Source organism: Sinohyriopsis cumingii, chromosome 17 (genome assembly GCF_028554795.1).
Source record: "Sinohyriopsis cumingii isolate HCF-2022 chromosome 17, ASM2855479v2, whole genome shotgun sequence".
Taxonomy (NCBI): Eukaryota; Metazoa; Mollusca; class Bivalvia; order Unionida; family Unionidae; genus Sinohyriopsis; species Sinohyriopsis cumingii.
The window spans coordinates 11,944,084-11,969,690 of NC_142977.1; the positions used below are offsets into that span (position 1 = coordinate 11,944,084).

A 25,607-nucleotide genomic window follows, 5' to 3' on the forward strand; every position below is an offset into this window, starting at 1 on the left:
AAGCAACCTACCCAGTAATTACAGTTCATACTGACAACCCTTTTGGGCACTTTATTCCATAACAAACTTCAGTCTGCCAAATCAGTGCATGAAAACAATGATCAGCTTTTTTTAAAGTTAAACCCATCAATGAATGCATCCAAATCAAACAAGTGGGGTCCTGAGCCAAAATGAATGACTTCTTTGTCCATCCACAACATTTGGCAGTATTTTGCCCGCAGGTGTAGAACATTCATTTACATGTCCACTTCATGATGTGTTGATTGGACAGGATAAAAAGATAATCAACCCAGAGATAAGGCTTGATTCCTGCCGATAAACAGTCGAGTCGATAAAGAGTTGACATCCAACAACACCAAGCTAACAGACCAACCTAAAATTTCAACAGTAAGAATAACCAATAAACCTGAGCCAGTTCTCATTGTTTCCTTGCAGAAATTTGTACAAATCTCTGTCTTTAACAATGCTGACAGGGAACATATTTTATCTGATCAAAGTCAATCAGATTTCTCTCAGTTACTGAGAGGAAATATGAAAGATCATGTAAATCTGGGGATTTTCTGAAGGGGTTCTTTACGGGCAACAAATATGTTAAAACAATCCCAATGTAAAATATTTCAAAATTTTGATTTCAGACATTTACTCCTGATCATTGTATTCCAAGCTGATCATTTCCTCCCCAAAAATGATGGCCACAGGTGCCATTTCCAATCACCCAAGGAAATCTCTGTTTATATGACACACACAAACTCTGAATGGAAATGTAGACCTAATAATAAGGGTAGCACTCAATGCCTCTAACAGTTTACATTCCAGGTAAAAATTTACATCCCCAACCTAATTTCATGCAAGGGCAGCTTATTACACCTGTCCTGTAGAATGATACAGGTGAAGCACAAGTCATGAAACCAGTAGCAACAGACAGGTGCAAAAAAACATGTACCGGTATCAATCAGAGATATATTCAAAGCATACAATGGTATAATCAACAGTTCTCCTGTATTATGGAGTTCCACTAAAATACCTGTCTGTCTATGTATGTATGTCTGTATGTATGTATGTATGTCTATGTATGCATGCATGCATGCATATATGTATGTATGTCACTTGTCTGTCTGTATATATGTATGTCTGTCTGTATGGATGTATGTCTATGTATGCAAGCATAATCCTGGCTATATGGTGTCAATTAAAAGTTGTTCCCAAACCTGTAAAGGTAAATTTCTCTGAAAACTTGAGGAAGACAAACCTTTCCAAATAACACTATGTATTTATCATTTAATAGCATATCAACACAACAATGATCATATTGTGCCAATTAAAAGTTTAAAAATGTAAAACTAAAGACTTCCACCAAACATCCAGGAAGATAAACCTTTCCAAATAAATGTAAAGCACGAAGTTCAAAATGATACAAAAGGTTCGGATTACTGTTTTTATATATACAAAATTTAAAAAAAACTAGTTCCACAAGATAAAAGATAAAATGTATGGCTAAAATTCTTTCAGTGGTAGATAAAATAATAGCTAAGGGTAAAAAATATAACCCTTGAAAATGTTAAAAGAGATAAAGATAGTACTTGATGCAACTCTAATGCCAAAAATATGACAGACTCTTATTTGTTTTAAGTTTTCTCTCCCTTAACTTTGTTGACTGTACTGCCGAATCATCTTTCCAATGGCCACTTACATCACTATAATAGACGATTTATTAAGGTCTTATAAATATGTATTTGTATGAACATCTGGTTCATCTGAATAAAAGCCCCCTGTGGAATTTTCCATTCCAGATCGTTTTCTCATTTAACTTTATTTAGTGTATCTATCAAACTTCAATAAAACAAGTTAGATTTTTTTAAAATTTGTTTTTCTGCAAACTAATAATTAATTGATTAAATGTCAATAGGTGTATTTATTTTCAAGTTTTTACCCATCAAAATTCAGTTCCTTGCGTCATTAATTGAACACTGAAAATACATTATTTTGCAGCTGTTGCCGATTTTGACTTGGCCGACAACTACCAATTTTGAATGTCTCAACTGGCAAATACATTGTTTTCAAATGAATTGCCATCTTAAAGGTTTTATTACCTTAACTCGTAAAAACTGAGAGCGTTTCTCATTTTCACCTAACACTGGAGTAGATTTGAAAGTTTTCTTGTTATTTCCAATGGAATCCAAGCATGTCTGATTCATAGGGAATTTCCAGTTGAGAGATGTTCAGGTATGTGTGTGTGTGTGTTGGATTTTTAATGCAGCTTTAAAAAAATTTCAGTCATACTGCTACAAGGTTTGCAGTGTGCCAGCTTATAGTGATATTTAGCACTCAGGCATTACGCAGCAGACATGTAGCATCACGTGTTACCCAATCACATTATCCCAACACCAGGTTGACCTGTCTTAACACTAACCTCGTAAAGCTGAGCACCAAGCGAGACAACTGCTAGTACTGTTTTTATAAGTCTTTGGTCTGTCTCAGCTGGAGTTCAAACCTGCAACCTCCTGCATCTGAGGTTGATGCTCCAACCACTTAGGCCACTATTGCAGTCCTGTTCAGATAACGCAAATAAGAGCTAACATGCCAGTGCATGAGCACACGAGTTGAAATTTGACTTTCTCTTTGGTGCTGGATCTACGATTTTTGCCTGCATGTCCCATTTTACACCAAATACCAATGTTACCTAATTTAAAAAATAAAAATAAAAGTTCATCTGCCAGCGTAAAGTTTGTTCAGGTCTGCTTTACATCTAGCAAGTCTAACATCTGGACAAAACTGCCAATCCTCCAACTGACAATGTTTTAGTAAAGAAAATCAGGTCTCAATTTTTTTCTTCTTCAATGTTCTTTTTAATGTGCACAGAATGTCTAAGTTACTTAACATCAATGCAAAGCTACATCCTTCTTTTCTTGTAATATCACCCACATAGGTTTATTGTAATCCATGATGATGTCATAGGCCATGGAAGAAGGGAACAACCTCACAATGCAAAACTGCATCTTACCCATAAAGACAGGAAGAAAAGAGTTTTATGAACCAATGGACAAAACAGTCCCACACTAGGATAAATGATTCTGAAAACGTTATTTATGTGTTCTAATATGTCACAACAATGATAAAACTCTTCAGCATAAAGTAATATTTCATGGCATATCAGTTCTACCACAACTGAATCACTTTTATTTCTTACTGCTTAAAGTGTTAGTAAAATTGATGTCCACAAAAGGTCATGTCATACTGCAGAGTTATCTCATTGCAAGTGTATTATGAATTCAGTGTATTATGGAATTCAGTGTATCAGAGAATTCAAACTGGGTTGTCAGTTTTATAGCATTGCAATACAGTCTGGCTACTTGGTGCAGAGGAAAATGGAGTAATGTCCCCTGCCCAAGAACAAGCCAACCCAATCTGATCTGATCGTAGAATTCGAACACAGACCTTTTTGGTTACAAGTCCTGCATTCAAACAACTTAATCACCATTGCTCCTGCCTCTGTCACATCGTGTGTGTGTGTGTGTCTGTGTGTGTGTGTGTGTGTGTGCGTGTCTCAGGCTTGTTCTACATCTCCATGTAAACAAGAGGACTTGTATTCTAGAATACTGTGTATTTACAGTAGGGAATCAGATATATACCAAGACTGGTCAAGGCAAATGATGACTTTTATTTACATGCAAGATCTAGCATATACTCTACCTGTGTATGTGCGGGGACAAAGGCATTTATATGTATTGACCCCATCTAGACACGTCGAACCATTGGCACATTTGTTGTTTACGCAATCATCTACATTATTCTCACAGTTCATGCCCTGGAACCCTGAAAAAAGAGAGAGCAAACCATTAGTTCTTACACCAATTAAAAACTACCATCACATCAGGTATATAAATTTACACTAATGGGTAAATTAAAAACTGCATGCCATTATGGGGGATGGTGGAATTCCAATTTAAACCAATAGCCCAGTAAGGGTGCAAGGAAAAGTCCCAAATTTCGCATTTTCCTTCTTTGTTTCTTTCTATGTAAAAATTGGGCTACTTAAATAATTAGTTGCAAAACAATGATTTTAACTCTCTGCTGAAACAGAATTTCCATAAATCCAAAATAAATTTTTTCCAACTGACAAACGTTGACATGATTTCTGGCATTCTTCAGTAATAACCAGATTTTCAAACTGGCCCCTGGTGGTGGCCATATTTATGTCAGATCCGCACCATTTTCATATTAGGACCAATTAGACATCATTGAGTAGTCTGTTGGTCAAACCCCTAGTAAATATGTCCATGCATTCTGGAGATCAAATGATAATTTCAAGACGGCCATAGTGGTAGCCATATTGGATAAAACACAATTTTCATTCAGGGACATGAAGTGGAAAACCCATGTTCATATCATCAGGAAGAGTAGTAGCAATTTGAAATTTGGCTTTACTTTACAAGTACAAGTACCCATGTCTACTATGGCGGACACGATGTCCAAGTAACACCATTTTCATTTAGGTAAGGACCAACTGGACATTGGGATGAATGTTTGTGTAAAGTTTTATATCAAATCACAAAGTAGTTCTGATGGAGTGGCAATAACAGGTGGGCTTTCTTGTAGAGCTATAATAAAGAATAAGTTAGGTAACTTTTAACATTCATCTTTGACACAAGACTAAATACAGTGAACAACCTGACATGGTTACGAAGCAAAACTTTCATTAAATTCATTTTCATGGTTACGAATCAAAACTTTCTTTAATTCATTTTCAATCCCTAAAATGCTTTCGAGACACATGTACAATTCTCTCTGTCTCTCATTGTCTCTGAAAGGACTGATTCCTTACATAGACATTTTCACTTAAATCAGTTTGAACATGAAAACATTTATCAGTTTGTTCTTCTTTAAAGGAATTTAACCCTAACCATGCCCTTCATCCTTATTCCTGCCCCCTGCTGGGATCAAATCTGGGGTAAATTTTCTTGTCTGACCTTTTCCATACAAACAAATAAAAAAATTCCCTTGGGAAAGCAAACATACATCCTTGAAGTATTTACCTAAATTAGCTACCAATTTCCTGGGTTCCAAGTCCCACAGCATCCTAATGGTATACACAAAATCTGAAGTGGTCATTTCTTGTCATCATTACTTACTCTACGTATGGATGAATCCAACTGCAAACTGCACAGACCAAGATCTGCAGTTGCATAATGTGCCAGCAGATCTTGGTCTCTGCAGTCTGTTAGGAGTAGAACACGGTATCAAGCCCGCTCTGCAGGTGCATTATGCTACGGCAGATCAGGATCCTTGTTGTGTGCAGTTTGACTTGACTTATAACTGAGTACATACGGTACCAATAAAGCTGGCCTGTTCTTTTTTTTACTTTATCAAAGGACTATACATGGTACATGACTCCACTAGGTACATAGTACATTTTTTCACTGGAGTTAAATATACAGGCGAGTTAAATATACAGTCGAGTAAACACATTTCATTAGCTCCCTATGCAAGAACAATTCAAAGGAATAATAAATCAAAGTAACAATTACAATACATTGCAAGTTAATAAAATATTGTCATTTCTTCTCAACATTAAACAGAACTTTCTTTAAATTTGTCCAGAGTTTCAGAGAAATATATGACCCTATTAAACAATGTAATGCAAGGTTCAAAGCAATCGGAACCAGTCTTGAATACCATTTTTTCATTCTCAGAAAAACAGAAATTACGTAATTCTGCAGTACATCTTTGCCATCTCTAATTTCTCTATGTTTATAAATATTGAACCTAATGTAGAATGTCATTTACAAAACTATTTTTTTTACAGGAAGAGTATTATAAGAAACAACTGTGCATGCAAGCATCAATAGCTGCCAACCTTCCAGGCTCACAATTAGTGAAAATAGGGATAAAAAGTAGTGAATTTGGACATGATTTATATACCATGAAAAATACCATGACACTAACTCCATCCACTCTGACCATCAATACTACACTATATCAAGATCGCAATATAAAACTAAAACACTACATATATGCAGAAATATATCTGCATTTCTATTTATTATGGTATTCATAAACTTCACTTGTTCTTGTAGTTATTTATCAAGACATGATACTGTGGCAGACTTGAACTTCCTCAACTGCTTAATCGTAAATTTGTTTTCTAAACAGTTCAGACTTCTTGCTTGCTGGTTGTTCTTGGTGAGTAAAATTGCTGACAAATTTTCTGCAGCTAAGGAGGCCCTAAAGTCTGTCTTATTTTTCCTCACTAGAGAAAATACTCTTTCACTGTCACTGTTGCTGTGAGGAATGCACAGGAGCTGCAGCACTTTTGGTTCTTACACAGGAAAATTTGGAGATTGCAGGGAATACTTTTTTGATCTATACTGATTTGAAAATAATCTTTATATTAAATTTGAAATAATCTGTAAAACAAAAATCAATGCAGTGTTAAACTAATTCCTACATAATCCACAAAACGATGAAAATTTAAATTTGCTTAAATTGTTTGCGGTTTTAAAGGAAATGGATATCTGTCATTGCAATGACAATATTTTCATCAGACCTTATGAACCATTCATTCTTACTGTACAAAGAACAGCATTTCTTATTAAACCGGTCACACTTATCGGAATGCAAGTGTACTATTATGTTTACTTAACAAAGTAAAAAGTTAAGAACTTAACAAATTTTACAATACTTGTGAAATGTTTAAAATTCCACTTCTAAATCATTACATTATTTTTTCCCCATTACCATTTGCTTTAAAAAATAAAATAAAATACAATATGAAAATAGAGAATCACTACATGTAACCCTATTATACTCACATACAAGCGAAGTCCAACTGCAAACAACACAGACCTTGATTGCCCATAACAAAATGTGAGGGCAGATTTGGTTCTGTTTGATTCACTGATTACTCTAATAAATTATATAGACCTAAATCTGCCAGCATAAAACTGCATATACCCAGATCTGTCAGCATACTATGCAATGGCAGATCTGGGTCTGTGCAGTTTGCAGTTGACCTTGACTTATGAGTAAGTATATATGGTATATATTACACTCAAATCTACCAATACTTGACCTGACAAAGGTTTGCAAGAACAGGTGGGCAAAGAAATTTGCTGATTGCCCTGGGCACTTATTTACCTGTGATCTAAATCATTGAATATGGCCCTGTTACAGGTATCAAAGACCCTGGGCTTTCATTACCCTTCTGGCCAACACAAAGGTGGATACATTACTGTTTTATGTCCTATGTCTGCATTCAGCATGATAGAAAACAATGGTGTAAGCTTTGTAAGCTTCCTCAAAATAAATCTGATAACTGTGGGATATATGGTGCTGTTTGGTCACAAACAGAATTAAAATTTCAGATATAGTAAATAATTAAAACCTGCAGGTTCTTGGAGACCTCTCAAAAATCACAACAATGGTGTAAACTTTGTAAGCGTCCTCAAAATAAATCTGATAACTGGGGGATATATGGTGCTGCTTGGTCACAAACATAATTAAAGTTTCAGATATGATAAGTAACTACATTCTGCAGGTACTACTTATAGACCTTTCTACAAATTCTAATAACTCTTAAAAACAGAAATCATAATCTTACACAAGAAAGAAATAATCTATCTAATTCTGAAACATTATTTATATCAGTACATAGTGTTGTGGTTTCCATCCATTACAGTGTTCTAATCTTCAATATACAATGTTCAGATTTATCATCCATTAGTGTTCTAATCTTCAATATATAATGTTCAGATTTTCCATCCATTACATAGTGTTCTAATCTTCAATATACAATGTTCAGATTTTTCATCCATTACAGTGTTCTAATCTTCAATATACAATGTTCAGATTTTTCATCCATTACCCTGTTCTAATCTTCAGTATATAATGTTCAGATTTATCATCCATTACATTGTTTTAATCTTCAATATACAATTTTCAGATTTTTCATCCATTACATTGTTTTAATCTTCAATATACAATTTACAGATTTTTCATCCATTACAGTGTTCTAATCTTCAATATACAAGTTTCAGATTTTTCATCCATTACAATGTTCTAATCTTCAATATATAATGTTCAGATTTTTCATCCATCCATTACAGTGTTCTAATCTTCAATATACAATGTTCAGATTTTTCATCCATTACAGTGTTCTAATCTTCAAGATACAATGTTCAGATTTTTCATCCATTACAAAGTTCTTATCTTCATTCTACAGTGTTCAGATTTACATCCATTACGTAGCGTTTTAATCTTTTTTCTAGTGTTCAGATTTACATCCATTACAAAGTGTTTTAATCTTCATTCCATAGTGTTAAGATTTCCATCTATTACACTGTTTTTCCAACCAATACACAAGTGTTCTGATTGGTCAACTGATGATAAAGTAAAGATGAAAGTACCAGAACTGTGATAATTACTGATTGGTCAACTGATGATAATGTAAAGATGAAAGTACCAGAACTGTGATAATTACTGATGGTCAGCTAATGATAAAGTAAAGATGAAAGTACCAGAACTGTGATAATTACTGACTGGTCAACTGATGATAATGTAAAGATGAAAGTACCAGAACTGTGTTAATTACTGACTGGTCAACTGGTGATAATGTAAAGATAAAAGTACTAGAACTGTGATAATTACTGGTGGTCAGCTGATGTTAAACTAAAAATGAAAGTACCAGAACTGTGATAATTACTGGTGGTCAGCTGATGTTAAAGTAAAGATGAAAGTACCAGAACTGTGATAATTACTGGTGGTCAGCTAATGATAAAGTAAAGATGAAAGTACCAGAACTGTGATAATTACTGACTGGTCAACTGATGATAATGTAAAGATGAAAGTACCAGAACCGTGATAATTACTGACTGGTCAACTGATGATAATGTAAAGATGAAAGTACCAGAACTGTGATAATTACTGACTGGTCAACTGATGATAATGTAAAGATGAAAGTACCAGAACCGTGTTAATTACTGGTACCACTAATTTAGAGTCTATTCAAGAAATGAAATGTTTGGGTTGAAAATTCCTGCTCGACCTAAAACAAGGGGTGAATCTTCTAACTAAAGGGATATTCATGGAAGAAATAAAGGTACTTGCAAATATTACTGCTATTTCTGTGAGCATCAGACTCACAATTCAAGTGTTTTGGGTTGGATATTTAACTAGACCACCCTTGTCAGCTGCCTTGGTGTGTTCTTGGAAAAGACACTTCCCCATGCCAGAGCATGGTACTGTCAACAACATGTTAAAATTGCCATTAAAACAATCAATTCACCCCACCCACCAATCAGAAATCAAATATTTTCACAAAGACGCATTTTTTTTATAAAAGGAAAGCTGCCTCGACTAAAGACTTTCTCAAATATCTATGCATATTTGGAATAGGTCAAGTAAGAGACAAAATAGTCTCCCTACCAAGGATATTGCATAAAATCATTAAAGTAGGCAGGTGGAGTTATCTTACCCTGTCTGAAGGATCTGAATGGTACAGTACAGCACAAGATTTACCGAGAGAAAAAAAACTTGATCCTCAAATTACATCCTGCTCATGATTATCTATCTTTCATTAATGTTCTGCATTAATTTTCTTTTGCAAAAGTTTAAGGTACCATAAAGAGACCCCTTAGATGGATACGAGACACTCCTTAATAATTTTGGGATAAGAATATATAAGAATTTCGACTATATTAACTCTTGAATTTCCTCTTCTCGTGTAGATGCCAGGGACATTATTTATGCTGTCACAGTTGTCCGGTACAAAATTTATATGTCAATGACATTATTTATGCTGTCACAGTGTGTCTGGTACAAAATTTATATGTCAATGACATTATTTATGCTGTCACAGTGTATCCGGTACAAAATTTATACGTCAATTACATTATTTATGCTGTCTGATAAAATTAATATGAGAGGTACATAAAATAAAATGTGATTCACATGGTGAAGTCCAGATTTTACTGAAATTTTCACCTCAACCGCAGTAACCATAATCTTGTTAGCAAATCACCTTTCCAGTATACTGTATCTTCAAGGACTTGCAATTGCACATTTCCCACTAAATCTAATCACACTGTAGTAATGAGTGCATGTTTTCCCACTAAATCTAATCACACTGTAGTAATGAGTGCATGTTTTCCAGATGTAACTGCACAACTCCCACTAAATCTAATCACACTTTAGTCTCAAGTGCATATTTTCTAAATACTAATTGCACAACTCCCACTGAATCTAATCACATTTGAGTAATGAGTGCATGTTTCCCCACTAAATCTAATCACAATGTATTAATGAGTGCATGTTTTCCCACTAAATCTAATCACTATGTATTAATGAGTGCATGTTTTCCCACTAAATCTAATCACTATGTATTAATGAGTGCATGTTTTCCCACTAAATCTAATCACTATGTATTAATGAGTGCATGTTTTCCCACTAAATCTAATCACTATGTATTAATGAGTGCATGTTTTCCAGATGTAAATGAACAAATCACTAAATCGTCAGTGTAGAAATGACTGCAAGTTTTCTAAACACTAGCTGCATAAAATCCACTCACAATGTAGTAATGACTGCTTGATTACCCACTGAATCTACTCACAATGTAGTAATGACTGCATGTTTTCTAAACACCAATTGCATAAACTCCATAAATCTAATCACACTAAATCTCTCCATTAAAAACTGAAAAAAACTATAAGCCACCCATATGCAAACACATGAGCATGAATTTCCACTCTATATGACAATCCTGGAGAATTCATTGCCATCTGTATATATCACTTGCTTCTTTTTTATTTTTGCTTTCTTTTATTTTTTTTACTCATAAAACTCTTGAACGTAAAACGACCTGCTTTACAAAACAACTCAAATGGAGACCAAAGTCATTAGAATTAGTTAGAATTAATTCAAGGGACAACTTTACAAGTTTTATAATTCAAACAGCTTTATCAATGTTATAATTGATTCATTTTCAATACCAATGTAATTTTACTACAATTATTCATACTATAAAGCTGATACTTCGTTCATAACCCGAGGCAAATGAGCCTTGTTTGCAAAAAAATCTTTTGGTAAACCTCATAAATAAATGGAATAGTATTAGTTATACTTCCATGTATTCTTAATTGTAATGGCCCTATCTGCTTTTGAATTAAATCTAAAGACTTTCTTTGGAAAGCAATTATTGAAAGTAAATCAACAAATCGGATTGAAATTTGGCTTTACTTTTACAAGTACCCATCCACTCCATAGCCAGCACTAGTCTAAGAAAGTTTAAATCATAATATCTTAAAATCTCTCAAATTTTGTTTGCAGGAGGGATCTGGAAAAGATAAAGGATTAAATATTCAAAAGGTAATGACTACTTGAGATTTTTAAGTTGATTTTTCCGTGAATAATTACTCACTCCACGTTGACAGGTGTATTTGCTAAAACTTTTGATAATGATAATAGGGCTGTAGTTTCTGCCTCAGTGGTATAAATCGTAATCAAGATTAATCTTTTGTACAATTGTTGTTAACTTTTAAGTTTTGTGCTATATCAAATTTGACCTTTAATTTTTATAGAAGGTGCATTCATAAATTGGTTTGTGCATTGGCAACTTTAAAGTGCTCAGAAAAAAGATATTTTTCAGGCATAAAATCAGTGATACAATAAACCTGTCTTGAGACACCACTGCTATGAAAGACCACTTGTCTTGAGAGACTGTTCTCCTTGAACAGATTTATTGGTTATATAGTGTTATGACCTGTCATGAGACCACCTGTCTTGAGAGACCATTATTGTTTGGCATAACGGGTGGTCTTTTAAGACAGGTTCTACTACTGTTTTATTTAAAATATGAACAAGTTTCTACCAGCCATCTAGGACATAACAATAAACAACAGACATTTCCAGCCCTTGAGATTTTAATCTTGTGCCATACAGAGGTCCCTCTCAAAACCCCAAATGGGATTTTGAAAGATCCTAAATCCTTGTGACAAAATACATCTGTTGCTTGGTGTAAACAAATGTCAGAATATAAATCTGTTTATCATCCATTTCATATCTCCAGTAATCTGCCAATCAAACTGTAGTGACACTTCTGAACCAGATTTTAAGTCCATTTCTATTAGAACTATTCTCTTATTTATGAATTCAGCATAATTTCAAGGGGGGACTTTTAATTCATGTCTGGCACTTGCTTTGTGAAATGCAAGAAACAAACTCAAAACAGATGAAAACTGCCACTTCTGGCATTTAGATACACATACCAGTCTTGGTATTACATTTCAATTCAAATGATACCTTCAGGTTTTATTGTCAACAGAGCCATACTGACCCTTGATCTGACATGCCAAAAGGCACAACATCAGCTTATGACCTCTATGAAATCAACTTAAAGAGACCACAAAATCAGATTCCATACTGGATACTCTAAAATGCCTGATAATAACTCAATTAAACAAAGAACAATGAAGTCAAATTTTGCAATGCTAGACCATTACAAATTGCAGAGAATTAATCTGAACAATGGTTTTTGGTTTGGTGCTTCACAGCAAAACAAGTAATTTAGTTGTTGTTGTTGTTGTTGTAGGGTTTAACGCCATTTTTAAGCACACGATAGTCTTATACATGGCGGCCAGTATTAATGTTGGAGGAAGAACCCAGGAAAACCCCAGAAAGAACCACCAACCTTTGAGAAGCTACTGGCAAGCTTTCTCACATACCCACACTGGCTAAATCTGAGACTTGAACCCACACAGACAGAGGTGAGATGGCAGTGATCCATAACGGACAGCGCTTTAGACCACTCGGGGCCCCAGAAGTAATTTAGTGTTGAGGCAATTGGAATAAAATGCCTTGCCCAAGGACACAAACTATGGTAGGTGAGCCAGGCTTGTCTGATGGTAGGATTCTAACTCACACCCTTTTGGTAATGAGTCCAGCAGCTAACCCACCAGGCCACTATGGCTACCTCTATACAATGAAAATGGAAGCATAATAAAGGGACATTCTGACTTAGGGAACACACTCTGAGGATCCATACATCAACACTGAAGATTCCTGAATCGTAACTCGCATAAAAGTTGGATAGAGCAAACAACACATAATCTGATCATCCATCGCATGATATGCTGGCAGATCAATGTCTATAGTTTTGGTTCACCTGATTTATCCTAACAGCACTGATCTTGCATGAGCAACAGCACAACTGGGTACATGTTTGTACCTGGATCCAACTTGTATGCAATAACATACTGCAATTATTTCTTTTACGCAAGGGAACTGAATCTGTCATCTGCAATGTACATGTGTGCAACTTCAAGGAGAGACTGGTTTATGTTAATTACATAGCTGGAAATTGAATGCAGTGATTGCTGTTTGTACCAGTCAGTCATAAACAGCATATTTGTCCAAGAATATCCATATATTTTATCATGGTTAACCACCTATACTTGACACTCAGTCCTATGTTTTCTTGTATGGGGAGACAATTATTAAAGTACCCATCTATATATTATCAGAATTCTAAGTAAACCAGGACAGATAGATTGGCATCCATTTGGCTGGACAGAAGTAATCAAAGTTAGGGCCTGCCATTATAATGCTTAATTCATTTGCATTCTGGATTTTTTTTAGCAAGCTAATTTACAAATTATCATGAATCCCTGAAAAGCATATCCTAAAGAGTACAAACCGATATTTGCATGAATTTTTCCACTTTAGTATGTCACATTTTTTATGTCCCAAATACAGTGAACACAGCAGTTGACGAAACAATATTACTGCATCAACAAAATGAGCCAGTAGCTTCTTGTGGGTCGGTGGTTCTTTCTGGGGTTTTCCCGGGTTCTTCCTCCGCCATTAATACTGGCCGCCATATATAGCCTATTGTTTGCTGAAAAATGGTGTTAAACCCTACAACAACAACAACAACAAAACAAAGTTCATAAATTTTAAATAATTCAAGTCAGTAACCTTTAAAAAAAATTTCACCTGTACCTAATGCTATAAACTTGTTTTTTGTTCGGGGTTGGTTTTGGTTGCATGACAAATAAAGCAAAATGATTTTATTAACACATTCTTTTCACAAACTAACAACGTGAACATTGTTCGGTTAAGTAAGATGTCACCAAGCAGTCAAATCAGTCCGCCTACGGAGTACATCATCTTCAAACTCATGACTTCAATGCTTCCAAGTTGCTGATTACGGCTGGTATTTTTATTCGGTCATTTCAGCATTGAAATGTGACATTTTTTGACTTTTAAAAGGTGGCAATCCAGTCTGGTAATAAATGCTTCACTCAAATTTTGATAGTCACTTGATTTTGGCTTGCAAAACAACACTCGACCATTGCAATTTCTGCAATGTTTATAAAGGTAGGAGTGTGATGAGCATTAAAATTCCAAGTTTAACCAGGTTGAAGTATTACAGTCAATCAAACATTTGGCCTTTAAACTTGATTTGTTTGTTACCGATAGCATGGGGCAGTATGACAATTGGTCTCACTCATGTCAAACAAAACCAGGTCATGGTAAGTTCAGTCCATGACAATCTGCATGATCAAAATGATTCATGTGAAAAATTGTTCATAACAATTTATTATTGGAAATTTATTTGTTACCAGGTTGGATTTTAGACATCTTTATCAATCCCATCTTGCCATACTACACTTCTAAAACTTTAATGAGTACACATTTATTTATGATCTGTTGACACTGCTGAATGAATTAAGTATGGAAAATATATCTTATCACAGAGAAAAAAATTGTCTCCTAAATGGCAAATGACTGTAGTTCCACTAAAATATTTCAATATCCCATTGCAAAATGTATCATAATGGTCATCATTAATGTCTGAAGACATTCTATTTGTCTGGTACAGGCATCAGTCTGGTAAGGGCATTCTATTTGTCTGGTAAGGACATTCTATTAGTCTGGTACAGGCAGTCTGGTAAGGACATTCTATTAGTCTGGTAAGGACATTCTATTAGTCTGGTACAGGCAGTCTGGTAAGGACATTCTATTTGTCTGGTACAGACATCAGTCTGGTAAGGACATTCTATTAGTCTGGTACAGGCATCAGTCTGGTAAGGACATTCTATTAGTCTGGTACAGGCAGTCTGGTAAGGACATTCTATTAGTCTGGTAAGGACATTCTATTAGTCTGGCACAGGCATCAGTCTGGTAAAGACATTCAATTAGTGTGGTGCAAGCATCAGTCTTGTAAGGGCATTCTATTAGTCTGGTACAGGCATCAGTCTGGTAAGAACATTCTATCAATCTGGTAAGGACATTCTATTAGTCTGGTACAGGCATCAGTCTGGTAAGGACATTTTATTAGTCTGGTACAGGCATCAGTCTGGTAAGGACATTCAATTAGTGTGGTGCAAGCATCAGTCTTGTAAGGGCATTCTATTAGTCTGGTACAGGCATCAGTCTGGTAAGAACATTCTATCAGTCTGGTAAGGACATTCTATTAGTCTGGTACAGGCATCAGTCTGGTAAGGACATTCTATTTGCCTGGTACAGATATGAGTCTGGTAAGGACATTCTATTAGTCTGGTACAGGCATCAGTCTGGTAAGAACATTCTATCAGTCTGGTAAGGACATTATGTTAGTCTGGTGCAGACATGCTATTCATCTGGTGAAGACATTCAGTTGGTTGGGCAAGGATATTTTTTATTCAGTCTGGTGGGGACATCATTAGTTTGGTGGGGGGCATCATTAGTTTGGTGGGGACATCATTAGTCTGGTGGGGACATTAGTTTGGTGGGGACATCATTAGTCTGGTGGGGACATCATTAGTCTGGTGGAGACAGAATTTTGCCTGGCAAGATCATTATTAGTCTGGTGATGACATTTTTAGGTCTGGACGAGTGACAAAACTTGTGAATGTTTCACCTACTGTTGTTTGCAATTTTGTAAATCCCCCAAGTATCAATTAAAAAACGTACATAAATCTTAACTTGAATTTTGCATGATATTTAGAACCCTTTTAATTACTTCACTTTAAAAAAAAAAATAATTGAGTAATGATGAAGAAATGGGTATTCTATACCAAAATTTGAGTCTACCAAATCAGCATAAAAAAATGTGAGGAGCCGAGCACTGACTTTCTCTTAACAATGTTTTTTCTTCAGACTGGTCTTCCTCTTGAAGATGAGCAACAATTACAGCCGATGTCAGTCTTGTCTGGTCTTGTTCATTAAAAATTCATGCCAAAGAAGTGCAAAGCATCCCAGACAGCTGTAACACCACTGACAACAAAAGACTTCATGAATGCATTACCAAAATGCATTACATACTTCAAGGCCCACAGATCTATCCTGGGTTACCCTATAATTTATTCCCAACAAAATCACACCATTTATTGAACAATTTACCTGTCACTATTATTTCACATTCTGTCTATTCTGGCAGGGCAAAGAAAAGGCCAAATTGTACCTTTGTAGTAAAGCACACAAGAATGGCCACCTTTCAGACCAGAATATGTTTTTGTGGACTGTTCAATTTACAAGAGCGCATAATCACTACCCACTGCCCTTTATGGGGGTAGAGGTCCAACCCAAAATGACTAGGTGATGTGCATTTAAAGAAATTTTAATAAATAGTTCTTATCTCAACAAGTGACTTTACTCATTTGTTATCTAAACCTTTTGTGCAGCATATTTGTTGAATAATTCCTTGGGTAAATTAGTAGAATTATTTATCTTCCCTAGTACAATATCAGAACTCGTGCGGAAAATATGTCAGCAGGCATAGGTTAAAGTGGCATTGTATGTAAAGAAAGTAATTCAAACTGAAATCAAGTCAAAGAATGCACAATGGATGAATGACATCTGAAAGAACAGACAGAATCTATTCAAGCTGTTTTTGTCAGAGCAGTTTGAAAATATTATGAACATCCCTTGCTGAGCATGCTATAAGGACCAACACCCACCCATCCTCGTTCAAGCAAAAGTCTTTTGCAAAGTTTGTTTCCACTTATCACCTGCAGCGTAAAGAAGATTTTGAACTGATGGACTGACTGCAAACACCGGAATATGAAAATCAGGCAAAGCAATATAAACCATGTTAACATTTAACACTTCCAGCACTCGTAAATTAATTGCATAATGTAACGGTACATGAATGCAGTAATGGGAAATTTATCCAAAGTGCTACTGCAATTCTACAGGTTACATTACTCTATGTTCTTCTCTGAAGCTGTCAAAAAAGAGAGAATATTTATCTGACAACTGATTCAATCTTCTATTCAATCAAGATATATTTTGGGAGGTTAATGGCTGTTGCCCTGACCTAATTTGGTCCTAAATATTTTCAGTTATATTTTAAAGATACATGTACATCCAACCCAACTATATCAGGATAAAGCACTCTCTATTATTTTCACGACGTTCTTCAAACTTTGAAGTCAACTGATTAAAGCAAATTTTTATTTAATAATGCAAGCCATCTAAAAAAAATCAACCTGTAATTATGCTTGAGCCAGATACCAACAACAAACAACTGTCAGTCAATTTAATTGGCAATTAGCATGATTTCTCTTCCATGAAAAAGACCTTAGTGTAACATATGATCACAGTTTCAAGTACCTTGAGGAGCATTCTGGGAGACAACAGAGTTGCCCTCAGATGGAAACTGTCACTGACATCCATAAATATATATATACCCCTACTATCAACAGAGGTGAGAAAAGCCTGGGAATAATAGGACTACAAGGAGGTGATGGGAATTTTTTTTCAGCTAGTGTGCAAGTAATTAGATCACTTGGTGGCAAGGTCCTACATGAAAACCAGACACTGTTGCTCTTTCATATGAACAGGAAGCAATGATCAACAAGTTGAGGAGGCCAGATGTCCCACTGAATGTTTCAAATTTTTGTGGATTGCCTGACAAAGCCAAGATATATTTAATACACTTAAGGCCCCAAGGCTTAAATAGTTTTTTTTTTTTAAAAAGAATCAAAGCATATGATAATTTAGCTTCTATCTGAAACTCAAATCCCTGAAGAAGAAAAAATAGCATCACTTGAAAACAGAACAATCGTCAAACTGTTAAACAGTTTGGTATATTTTGAACAAAATATTACAATCAAAAACTGCAATTCTATTTTATCCTCAGAACATATTCACTGCTTTTAAAAGTTCTTTATAGAAATCTTCATCTTTTGTCTGTTTAGGTAAGAAATAGACCAATAGGCATGACAGGATTGCCAGCAAAAACCCTTCTCATAATTTAATCAACTTAATCAGCAAAAAAAAAAACCTTCTCTGATGAATATTGTTATTGCACAGCATAAAAAGCAAAGCCCTATTTGTGTCAACTAGATCTTTTACTCTAACTTCTCAATATTTTACCTTTAGTTTTGGTTTATGCTATTTTATTTGGAATCCTCCTTTATTTTATCGCACGTCTTCTATTTCTGTACAAAGTTAAAGTTTAACAAAATATCATAATTATCAACCGTACATGCACGTTGTCTCGCAACTAAAAGCAAAGCATCAAATTTCTGACATGATATAGTTTCTGACTATAAACATGCCCCTCCCTACTCCACCCCAAATTCTTTTCCAACACCTGTACTTACCAACACTTAACAACGCCTTTGGAGGAGAAGTGGCAGCAAATGTAAAAATTATCACTGAAACTTCATCTTCTTCATGCAAGGAATTGGTGGCTGTTTTTCATGATTCACTCCCTAGATTTATATGGGTCAACTATTGGTTTCGAGGGTTGGAACAATGTTAATGAGTACAGAATCAGATCACGTGTCTTCTGGCACTTGTATTTTCATGAAGCTACTATGGCTGCATTGGTGTCAGACGAGTGAAAATTATAACATCTGGACTTCAAACTCTCTGCAAATATTTCTGTATTATTTTTTCTTTGTTTAATTATATATATATTTTTTTAAGATCTGTTTAATTCTGTCAACTATTACTATCCTACTTATAATTTCTACCGATTTTAACATCAGTTTTTTTTTCTCCTCAAAAATACACCCAGAGTAAATGGGTGTTAACACCACAGCTTAAAGAACAAAACTGTTGTTGTTGTTGTTGTTGTTGTTGCTGCTGTAGGGTATACCGCCATTTTTCAGCACACGATAGGCTATATATGGCAGCCAGTATTAATGGTGGAGGAAGAATCCGTGAAAATCCCCGGAAAGAACCACCGACCCACGAGACGCTACTGGCAAGCTTTCTCACGTACCCACATTGACCGAGCCCGCGAGTCGAACCCACGCAAACAGAACATGAAAGAGCCTGAAAGTGACTCTCTTTCTGTGTTCTAAATACCGTACATACTCACTAGTAAAGACCAATGGCAAACTGCACAAACCCTGATCTGTCACCAACAAATTCACAGGAAGATCTTGGTCTATGTATCAGAAGAACACACAAGCACACTATGCAAAGGCAGATCTTGGTCTATGTATCAGAAGAACACACAAGCACACTATGCAAAGGCAGATCTGGGTCTATGTTGCATGCAGTTGACTTGTAATTGAGCATACATGGTGGTTGCATCACAAAGAGTACTTGAAGCTTGCGAAAAATCCAAATTTAGTTGGTGGTAAATGTATTAAATATTTTTAAAAAATTGAGGAAAACACTACATTTAATTTTACCATAATTCATTTTTTGCCAATTTAGCTTCTTTGGCATTTTGACAAGAAGTTTGTCACAAATTAACGACTGACTTGATATACAAAGTTTCATAAGGATATTCTTTTTCATGCCAAAATTTTGTGCATATACTTCCTTTGCAGTATTTGAACAAGTTTTCTGCCAATGAATATTTTTCCAAGCTATAGTGTTACATATTGTACACACAAAGACAAAATATGGAAGGTTTCTGATGTTCAAAACAGAAAGGTCTGTAAGCGCAAAACATCTTCGAAGGGTTGACTCATCTTTAACTTGGCAAGATTTCAATTGTATTTTATTGGGTGAAGCATTTAGTGTGTGTGTGTATGTGTGTATTTGTGTGTGTGTGTGTTTGTGCATGCATATATAGTGAAAATAAGATCTTGAAACTCCACATCAGGTCACCATAATACACTTTCTATGCATGGGCAATTATTGCAAAAAATATGGCATGTAATTGTATTGCATTCCCTTAGAGCACATAACTGGTGCCACCTGCAGTTTTGTGAGGGGCTTGGAAACACTTTCCCACACTTTCTGGAGCCTGACACCCACTCTTAGTACACTGCTCCATAATGTGACAGTGGTTAACATATAGTCTAGTTTGTTTTACTGACTGATTATTCCAACAAAACTGCACTGACCCAGATCATTATGTGATGCCAGATCTGGGTCTAAGCAGCCTGCTGTTGGGCCCTACATGTACGTGATTACATACAGTACATAAATGTACAAACTCCTATGTAGCCGTATTATGACTTTTCACTTTTTCCACTTTCTTTCTTACACTAGCTCACCTTTCATGCAATTCTCAGATGATTAAAATTATAATCTGACATTACATGAACAGAATATCAGTTTCAGGCATTCCATATTTTTTTCTTCTTCTTCTTGAAATCAAAATGCATATTAATGGCTAAGAAAACCTAATATCCAAACTAATCTGGGCACTGGCATAATGTAATAAATATAAAGTTTATAACACTTTGTAGCATTTTCAAAACAAACCAATCAGAAGATCATACAGTAAAAGTGTCATCCTACATAAGAACAGAGGCCCTGAGTGGAAAAATGGTCTAAAGCGCTCTCCGTTATGGATCACTGCCATCTCACCTCTGTCTGTGTGGGTTCGAGTCTTGGATTCAGCCAAAATGGGTATGTGAGAAAGCTTGCCAGTAGCTTCTCAAGGGTCGGTGGTTCTTTCTGAGATTTTCCCGGGTTTTTCCTCCACCATTAATAATGGCCACCCTGTATAGCCTATCATGTGCTGAAAAATGGTGTTAAACCCTACAACAACAACAGCAACATGAGAACAAACAAAATCTTTTCCGATGCCTGCTTTTGCTAATTTTAAAAAAGTTCTGGAATGAATAGAAAAATTTAAGTAAATAATGTACACTGCTACCTCATTTTAACACTGTTAATTGGAGTCACAAAACATGTTACCTCATTATAACACTGTTTATAGGAGCATTAAAACCAACAACCTCATTATAAATGTTAATGGGAGTCATAAAATATATTACATTATAATACTGATTATGAAAGTAATAAAACATGTTACCCCAATATAATGTTTATGGAAGTAATAAAACACGTCACCTCATTACAACACAGTTAACAGGATTAAAACCTGCTACCTCATTATAATGTTATGGGAGTAATGTTACCCTATTATAATTTGTTTATGTGAGTACTGTGCAATAACACCTGCTACATCATTAGAAAACTGTCAGTGGGGTCATAAAACATGTTATCTTATTAAACTATTTTTTATGGAGGTAACAAAATATGTTGCCTCATTATAGTGCAATTTATGAACAATAGAACTTTCATTGCAACACTGTTAATGGTAGTCAAAACATGCTACCTCATTGTAATGCTGTTAATGGTAGTCAAAACATGCTACCTCATTGTAATGCTGTTAATGGTAGTCAAAACATGCAACCTCATTGTAATGCTGTTAATAGCAACCATAAAAACCTGCATTATATATAAGAATACCTTATATTGAGTTTAGTTTTTTAAACTATGTGTAATAATGATGAATTAACATGCAACAAGAAAAAGCACCAAGTATTTAATGACATAAAATCACTATATAATTGTTTCCAATGAGCCAAGAATGCGAAATGTATTACACAAATTTGGACCAATTAATGGAACCCATGACCACACATGCACAATAAGAGGGGCACTTGTGTACTGTGGGACTTTACAACGAGGAATCATTGTATGGGTGCATCTCAAAATGGACAAAAATTTTGACCAAATTAAATCTATGGCTTTGAGGAGTTATAGTTTACTTCAGATATTTTATCAAAGGAATGGAAATTTTGGGAAAATGTTTAGTTTTAAGGGATTTGGGATGGCTGAGGTTTAGTTCTTCTGGGTTTATATGGTACTTGAAAATTCAAAAATGTGGAAAAAAACAATGACACCACTATACCAGAGTGATACATTACAATCTCACTTATAAGATGAGTCAAACTGCAAACTGCACAACCACTAAGGTGGCTGAAGTGGTTAAAGTGTCTACCTCAGATTTTAGAGGTTGCGGTTTCAAACCCTGGCCAAGTCACACCAAAGACTTATAAAAATGGTACTAACAACTGCCTAACTTAGCACTCAGCATTAAGACGTAAGTGTTAGGACTGGCCAGCCTGGTGTCATGATAATGTATCTGGGTGGGACAGGATGCTACATGTCTGCAGCCATTGTAGTGATAAGAATAAAATTGATAGTTACATTTTTTTATATAAAAAAATAAACACGCAAAGCCACATGTTATAATCCACACAACTCTTTGAACACCCATTTTTGCCTATGCAGCTATATAATGCAAAGACATCCTTGATTTTCATGAATACTCCCCCTCCCCCCACAAAAGTCATCAATAACACGATGTCAGGATGTTTTATCAATTAAATAGGTGACTGTGCTTGGAAGAGAAACTTTGGTTCATTCAAACAGCTTGAAAGATCATTTTTATTCACAAAGGCAAGAAACAGTTATGTGCACTTGCATTGATTGATTGTTGTTGTTGTTGTTGCTGTAGGGTTTAACACCATTTTTTCAGCAGAACAATAGGTTATACATGGCAGCCAGTATTAATGGTGGAGGAAAACCCCCGGAAAGAACCACCGACCCACGAGAAGCTACTGGCAGGCTTTCTCACATACCCACAATGGCTGAATTTGAGAATCGAACCCACGCAGACAGAGGTGAGATGGCAGTAATCCGTAACGGAGAGCGCTTTAGATCACTTGGCCACTTGGGGCCCCTGCATTGATTGATTAAGCAGGTTTATGTAAAGTCACGAGAAATTTGTATATCTCACTACAGGTAGCCACGGTTGATAGGAGTTTCATGGATTACTGCCCTTGACTTGTGATGACGATGATGGTCTTTTAGCAGATTTAGCTACATACAAGATGTTAATAATCCAAGGTCAATTAATTTTAATTGTGATACTTTTTTTGACAGCATCAGTTTTTAAGGTCACTAACTTGTACTTGTGGCATTGGCTTCTGCAACAGCCATTTTCAAGGTCAAGTAGATTTAATTGTGACCTTGGGTTTCTGCATCTTCCGTTTCCTTACATCCAATTAACTCTCTACACTCTTCCAATCCTGTACAACATTACTGAATAAACAGCATCTGTGCAGGTAAAACAGACATGTCGCCAATTCCAAAAACCAAAATCAAGAGAATCTGAACAAACAAGTGTACATAAACTTACAAACATCTATATAAAATTATATTTTTCTACCTTAAACGGCTTTTGTTTAAGTGTGCTGATGAGGTTACCACCTCCCCACATCCCAAGGCAAACAATGTTTTTTTTTTGTAAATAGAAAAGAATATTTAAAACTGCGATAATGGCATGAAAACCTTGTCAGGAAATTTATGTAGATATGAAGACAACTTGGCCAAAGAAACATCATTTGCCTACCTCAATTTTTTGTGCTACAATTCTTAAGTTCTGAACGGTTGTTGTTAATACTGATAACCGTCATCTTAGGATGGATGTACAAGATCAAGTCAAAATATACCCCCATTCAAAAAGTGGTTGACACCATAAAAAACAAACAAAATGGTTTTATTACACATGGCAGAACGACTGCCAGACAAAACATATTTACACTGGAAAATGGTGTTCCAATCTTTGCAACATTTAATTTCCCAATACAACATCATCCAAACATCCTCTTTTGGTGTGAAATCATTTGCCCTCACAAGTGCCATTATACAAAAGGTTTCCCCTAATTGGCTACATTGGATGGGAGTTGGATAGGTTCACTTGGAAAAATAGCTGCACTGCAAATGAGCTTTCTATGTTAATAGGACTTAAAACCCTTGGCTAATGTTAAATCTACGCTAAAAGGCCAAGTGTTAAATCTACGCTAAAAGGCCAAGTGTTAAATCTACAATTTATTCTGGCCTGGCAACATGCCGACAAGATAATGTCACTGATTGCTACTCATCATCTGGTACTCGTAATTCATAAAAGACCTAAGGTAGAACCATGAGAACCAAAATTAGACTTGCTGTAATTTAATGATACATGATTATAATCAATGTCACTGCCAATTCTTCTCTATGGCCATATCGCAGCATTAAGTTTGTCTAAATTTACAAACTTAGTCAATTCTGCATGCTTTTTTTTGGTAATCAGATATTTGACGACACTAATTACTCCTTAAAATTTCTCCAAGGCTAAATTTACAAAAATTTCAAATTACTAAAAATATTTAAATTTCCCTCTTATTGGTATTTATTTAGTAAAACCCCCCCCCCCATTTATTTTCAGAATAGGCAATACTAATCTTGACACAAGATAAACTTTTACAGAAAACAGATGATGTATACAATAACTTTATGAATCACAATTTTATTTTGAATATAGGTTTCCCAAGAGTAAATTGACTAAGAAAAAAATCTCCATTAAAAGAAAACACAACAGATATTAAAATACCCACAAAAGTATCAAGCAGAGATTTAGAACCATGTCAATAGAACCATGTCAAAAGTTAGAATAATATTTTGTCCACAATTTAAACAAACTGTCAAGTCCCAAGCTGATGAAATTTTACACCACTTTGCAAATCTGGGTCTGTCTCCCTTAATTAAAACAAAGCACTTGAAGTGGATGCCACAAATCTGCAATTTTCATAGCTAAGAAATTTCTTTTTTTATAAAAAAAAAAGCTTTTTGCTATTTGTTTCAATAGTTGTTTGTCCAAATCCAACAAGTTCCTAAATTTAATATCAAACACTGAATCAGGAAAATGAATTGATTTCCTTAACCAGGTTATTAATTTCCCTCCTGATAAGGGAGGGTCTGGCCTTCCTCACTTCTCCAGCTCTCCATTTATCAGCAGACCTCCTCATTCACCCCCCTGATTAATTTTGTCTGGCAATTCCTGAGTTAATTTCATGCCTGTTATGGGTAATAGTTTATCACTGGAGAAAATTTATCTGAATTACATGGAAGATAAAACATATTAACATGTGGTTCCTATCTTTACTTTTCATTAACGTGGAGACTGAAAATCTCTTCCAGGCAACTTAGATGGATACTGCCAAAAAACGCAGGTTACAAGGCATATTCTTTATTTTTTTAAATTTCTTTTAATCTATTTTTTATTTATATGCAGACATGCTTATGAATAGTCCAATTTATGTATTTATCAATGAAATTCAATACACTATTAAAGCCAAAGATGGCTGACACCAGAAAGGAAAGGAAAGTAGATAAAGACAGAATCAGAAGTGATCACTGCACCAATTATAACATGAACATCAACGCAATTGTAAGGTGAGCAAATTTCAAATCTTCAACTTGTCTTTCCTACCACACACACACACACACACACAAGGAAAGGAAAGGAAAGTAGATAAAGGAAGAATTAGAAGTGATCACTGCACCAATTATAACATCTTGTCTTTCCTACCACA

General features: G+C 35.2%; 1 protein-coding gene and 1 long non-coding RNA gene across 4 annotated transcripts in view; one reads left to right on the forward strand and one right to left on the reverse strand.

The window, feature by feature from the left end:
• The window catches only part of LOC149777750 (uncharacterized), a 155,183-nt gene that overhangs the window by 52,770 nt on the left and 76,806 nt on the right, over positions 1–25,607 (reverse strand). For all 3 annotated transcript variants that reach the window (XM_089938800.1, XM_089938799.1, XM_089938801.1), the window contains one exon: positions 3,691–3,813. In XM_089938800.1, the coding sequence (XP_089794926.1) occupies positions 3,691–3,813 (123 nt within the window). The remainder of the gene's footprint in view (positions 1–3,690; positions 3,814–25,607) is intronic.
• On the forward strand, positions 2,041–16,555 carry LOC149777751 (uncharacterized). The gene is made up of 3 exons (XR_016415458.1): positions 2,041–2,223; positions 11,323–11,361; positions 16,135–16,555. It is a non-coding gene; the product is annotated as an uncharacterized LOC149777751 (long non-coding RNA).